This window comes from Lampetra planeri, chromosome 25 (assembly GCF_965212315.1).
Source record: "Lampetra planeri chromosome 25, kcLamPlan1.2.h2, whole genome shotgun sequence".
Lineage (NCBI taxonomy): Eukaryota > Metazoa > Chordata > Hyperoartia > Petromyzontiformes > Petromyzontidae > Lampetra > Lampetra planeri.
Genome location: NC_136131.1, coordinates 6,938,588 through 6,944,587, shown reverse-complemented (window position 1 = coordinate 6,944,587; position 6,000 = coordinate 6,938,588). Strand labels below are relative to the sequence as shown.

Here is a 6,000-nt window from a genome sequence, read left to right as displayed (position 1 = left end):
CACACACGTGTACCCACACACGTGTACCCACACACGTGTACACACACATACACGTGTACACACACACGTGTACACACACACACGTGCACCCACACACGTGTACACACACACGTGCACCCACACACGTGTACACACACGCACACGTGTACCCACACGTACACACACACACGTGTGTACACACGTGTACACACACACACGCGTGTACCCACACACACACGCGTGTACCCACACACCCATTTGCCCATATCCATAAGTACACACGTGGATGCTCATCCATACAAAAACAACGCACCCCTTTTACAGACTGTTGGGGCAAGTGCTGTTAGCGAGCACCTATGAAGGCCGGCACGGCGCACGAGGGATTGGCCGTGCGACCAGAACTACAACCGGCCGCCTTTGCCTCCCCAGTGCTGTTGCTTATACATCTCACGAGGCACTCATTTGAGGCTGAGTCGACCTAGGGGGGAGGCCCAGGACGGCATCAGACAATCGTCACAGGTGCTGACCCTGAGCGGGAATCGAACACGAGTCGCCGGGTTCATAGCGGAGTGCGCTAACCACTGCGCCACCGCTCTCCACACACACAAAGACAAAGATCCCCCGTATAGCCTTAACAGACTGTAGGTGCAAGTGCTGTTAGCGAGCACCTATGAAGGCCGGCACGGCACACGATGGGGTGGGTGGCCAACACCACGCCCGACCGCCTTTGTCTCCCCAGTGGCGATGTTTACACACCACACCAGGTACTCATTTGAGGCTGAGTCGACCTAGGGGAGGCCCAGGACCAGTTCAGATAATCGTCACCGGTGTTGGCCATGAGCGGGAATCGCACCCGGGTCGCCAGGTTCGTAGCGCAGCGCACTAACCACTACACTACCGCTCCCTCCACACACACACGTGTACACACACACGTGTACACACAAGCGCGCGCACGTGGGTGGTGAAAATGGAGAAGCGAAGTCAGCTTCCTCCTGGTGAGGGAGAGCTGGGTCGTGTTTCTGGACCCGACTCTACCGCAAGCCCACCTGACCTCACCATAGAGGGTCAGAGAGAGTGGCTGACCCATCATCATCATCATCTTTAAGCGTCAGGTCAAACACCCGAGCGAACATTTCCCAAAAAATCATCGACGTCCCCAGTGCCAATGACCGCCCGTACTGGCACCACCAAGCAATACCGCATTCACAGAGGCAAGGGTCTCTCAAATCTTCTTCATGAATCGTAGCGTGGTGTCAAATGTCAGGCGGGGTGAACGTGTCCACCTGGACTCGACACCTTTCCACCGTGCCGGAAGTTTTCTCGAAGAAGCGACTTGGATATCTGACGTCAGTGGCCACTCACATTCGTGCGAACGCCCCCGTGACCCTTCGGCTCCCCACCACCACAGCCACCCCCTGTGAAACCCGCGCGGACGCACACCGCCGCCGCTACTGCTCGTGCCATCGAAGGGCACCTCTCCTGGCACCAGCACCGTGACAGCCAACGTCCCCATCACCGCAACGCGTGAAAAAAGTTGAAGGGTGCCGTTTCACCGTCACGCGACTCATATTTGACCCGTACCACACTCACCCACCCACTCACACACCATCTCCACATTCACCCACCTACACACCCACCCACCATCCACACACTCACCCACCCATCATACCCACACAAAGACAAAGATCCCCCATATAACCTGGACAGACTGTTGGGGCAAGTGCTGTTAGCGAGCACCTATGAAGGCCGGCACCACGCCTGGCCGCCTTTTTTTCCCCCAGTGGCGATGTTAACACACCGCACCGGATACTCATTTGAGGCTGATTCGACCTAGGGGAGGCCCAGGTACCGGTTCAGATAATCGTCACCGGTGTTGGCCGTGAGTGGGAATCGAACCCGAGTCGCCAGGTTCGCAGTGCAGCGTAGCGCTAACCGCTACCACTACCGCTCCCACACTCACCCACACTCACCCACCCACCATCCCCACACTCACCCACACTCACCCACCCACCATCCCCACTCACCCACACTCACCCACCCCACCATCCCCACACTCACCCACCCACCATCCCCACACTCACCCCACACTCACCCACCCACCATCCCCACACTCACCCACCCACCATCCCCACACTCACCCACCCACCATCCCCACACTCACCCACCCACCATCCCCACACTCACCCACACTCACCCACCCACCATCCCCACACTCACCCACCCCACCATCCCCACACTCACCCACACTCACCCACCCACCATCCCCACACTCACCCACCCACCATCCCCACACTCACCCACACTCACACACCCACCATCCCCACACTCCACCATCCCCACACTCACCCACCCACCATCCCCACACTCACCCACACTCACCCCACCCACCATCCCCCACACTCACCCACCCACCATCCCCACACTCACCCACACCTCACCCACACCCACCATCCCCACACTCACCCACCCACCATCCCCACCCACCATCCCCACACTCACCCACCCACCATCCCCACACTCACCCACCCCTCAACCCACCCACCATCCCCACACTCACCCACACCCACTCACCCACCCACCATCCCCACACTCACCCACCCACCACCCCACCATCCCCACACTCACCCACCCACCATCCCCACACTCACCCACCACACCACTCCCCACACTCACCCACCCACCATCCCCACACTCACCACCCACCACACCACCCACACCCACACTCACCCACCCACCATCCCCACACTCACCCACCACCCACACTCCCCACCACTCACCCACACTCACCACCCACCATCCCACACTCACCCACCCACCATCCCCCACACTCACCCACCCACCATCCCCACACTCACCCACCCACCATCCCCACACTCACCCACCCCACCATCCCCACACTCACCCACACTCACCCACCCACCATCCCCACACCACCACCCACACTCCCACCCACACCCACCACCACCCACCACTCCCCACACTCACCCACTCACCCATCCCCACACTCACCCACCCTCACCCACACCCACTCACCCACACTCACCCACCCACCATCCCCACACTCACCCACCCCACCCATCCCCACACTCACCCCACACTCACCCACCCACCACCCACCTCACCCACACTCACCCACCCCACCATCCCACCCACACCCACCACCCCACACTCACCCACCCACCATCCCCACACTCACCCACCACCACCCACCATCCCCACCACCACCCACACTCACCCACCCACCATCCCCACTCCCCACACTCACCCACCCCACCCACCACCTCCCCACACTCACCCACACATCCCCACACCACCCACCATCCCCACACTCACCCACACTCACCCACCCACCATCCCACACACACACCCCACCACCCACCCCATCCCCACACTCACCCACCCACCATCCCCACACTCACCCACCCACCATCCCCACACTCACCCACCCACCATCCCCACACTCACCCACCCACCATCCCCACACTCACCCACCCACCATCCCCACACTCACCCACCCACCATCCCCACACTCACCCACACTCACCCACCCACCATCCCCACACTCACCCACCCACCATCCCCACACTCACCCACCCACCATCCCCACACTCACCCGCAGTGACGCCGTCATTGCTCCTCTTCAGTCGCTCCTTCCGCTCGTCTGCATCGTCCTCGTCATCATCTCCGTACCCATCGTCCTCGTTGTCCCGTCCGTCCACTTGGGTCTCCAGCTGATGATGATGCTGCTGCTGCTGTCGCCGCTGCTGCTGCTGATGATGCTGTTTGCGCTTCGCTCGGAGCGACACCGAAGACGGTGCGGGAGGAGGCGGAGGCCCGGGGTGCGCTGACGCGGCTCCCGCCGAACCCCCTCGGACGGGGGACGAGCGGGGTCCAGCCCGGGGGGGCGTCCCCTTGGGGGGTCGGCACGGGGAGGGCCCCGCGGGTTGGCACCGCCGGACCTTGTGTTCGATGAAGAGGACGATGTGGGCGAGCGGGAACGCCACGCGGCACCGGCCACACGTCAACAGGTCGCCTGCCCCCTCAGACGGAGGTCCCCCCAATCCGACCCCTGCCGAGCCCCGAGCCCCCCTCGCCGCCGCCGCCGCTGTGCCCCCCCGCGGCTTCGTCCCCGGCCGTGGAGGTGACGGCTCGGGTCGAGGCGCCGTTCGCATCATCGACTCCCTCCTCCTGCTCCTCCCCGCCTCCACCACCATCGCCTTCATCCTCCTCCTCCTCCTCGGCCTCTTCCTCCTCCTCCGCCTCCTCCTCCCCTAAAAGCGCCGCTCCCGCTTGAGACGAGTGGACTTGGGTGTGTGTGCAGGGTGTGTGTAGAGGCGTGTGTGTGCGTGTGTGTGGAGGTGTGTGTGTGTGAGTGTAGAGGAAAGTGTGTGTGTGAATGCAGAGGTCAGTGTGAAGGGGGTGTGTAGGTGTGCGTGTGTGTGGGGGTGTGCATGTTGGTGCGTGGATGTTGGTATGCGTCGGTTGTTGGTGTGCGTGGTATGTTGGTGCGTGTGGGATGTTGGTGTGCGTGGGATGTTGGTGCGCGTGGGATGTTGGTGCGCGTGGGATGTTGGTGTGCGTGGGATGTTGGTGTGCGTGGGATGTTGGTGCGCGTGGGATGTTGGTGTGCGTGAGATGTTGGTGCGCGTGGGATGTTGGTGTGCACGTGGGATGTTGGTGTGTGTGGGATGTTGGTGTGTGTGGGATGTTGGTGCGTGTAGGATGTTGGTCCGTGCGTTCACGTTTCCGCCACGGGCGCGCGTGCGATGAGCGTGGGAACGTGTGGGGGCGGGGGGGCGGGGGGCAGCGAGGGGAGGGAGAGGGGAGACACCAGCGAGTTAATTCGCAACGCGCACTCGCAAACAAACAACACTTGGAAGAGACACGCGGGGCCGGCCTCCGTATCGCCAAACACATTTAACTCCGTGAGCATTCGGTGGATTAATATAATTTATGAAATAATGATGATAATTATGATGACGATTAAGTAGTAGTATTGTTCTCATTGGTCGTTGTCCATAATGATTGTGATGATTTGGGAAGTGTTTGATGGTGAAGTTGACGACGAAGTTGATGAAATGTGTATTGTTCATGATGATGATAATCGCGGCAGTATTTGATTGTGACGATGATGTTGGTGATTGTGATGATGGTGACGATTGTGATGATGGTGACGATTGTGATGATGATGGAGTGTTGATGTGTACAGTGCGCTCATATCCGTGCCGATAAAACCTCCCCGCCAATGCAGTCCCCCAAGTGGTGGGTCTCTAATAATGACGAGCACTGCGCCTACGCGCTACACAGAGCATCAACACCTGCAGTGGCACCTGGGGCACCGTGGGGGGTAGGGGGTTATGGACGGGGGGGGGGCGCAGGTGTCAGGTTTAACACGATCAGTCTCCCCCCCCACCCACATATACCCAAGATACCAACAAGCTGGGCTGAGTGTGTATCTATGCGTGTGTGGGTGTGTTTACACGTTCGAATCCCGCTCACGGACAAAACCAGAGACGATTGTCTAATTCGGCCCTGGGCCTCCCCTAGGTCTACTCAGCCTAAAACGAGTACCTGGTGCGATGTGTAAATATTGCCACGGGGGAGACAAAGGCGGCCGGGCGTGGTGCTGGTCACCCACCCCATCGTGTGCCGTGCCGGCCTTCATAGGTGCTCGTTAACAGCACTTGCCCCTACAGTCTGTTAAGGCTATACGGGGGGTCTTTGTCTTTCTGTGTGTACGTATCTGGAGCGGTATTGCAGTGATTCGTGCAATGCGCTACGATCTGAGTATGATTCCCGCTCACGGTTCTCAACACCGGTGACGATTATCTGAACCGGTTCTGGGTCTCCACTAGGTCGACTCAGACTCAATTGAATGCCTGGGGCGGTGTGTAAACATCAGCACTGGGGAGACAAAGGCGGCCGGGCGTGGTGCTGGTGTAAGCGTGTTTAGGAGCGTTACATTTTACACCTCAACTGGCAATGTTACATCGCGTCCCCGAGTACGTGACGGCGCTGTCG

The 6,000-nt window shown here is 60.1% G+C and overlaps 1 protein-coding gene across 1 annotated transcript in view; it reads right to left on the bottom strand.

Moving 5' to 3' along the window:
- LOC144727510 (uncharacterized) overlaps window positions 1-4,151 on the bottom strand; it is a 15,791-nt gene extending 11,640 nt beyond the window's left edge. Inside the window, exon 1 of the mRNA XM_078606386.1 lies at window positions 3,593-4,151. Coding sequence (XP_078462512.1) covers window positions 3,593-4,151 — 559 coding nt within the window. The remainder of the gene's footprint in view (window positions 1-3,592) is intronic.
- Window positions 4,152-6,000: the final 1,849 nt, after the last annotated feature.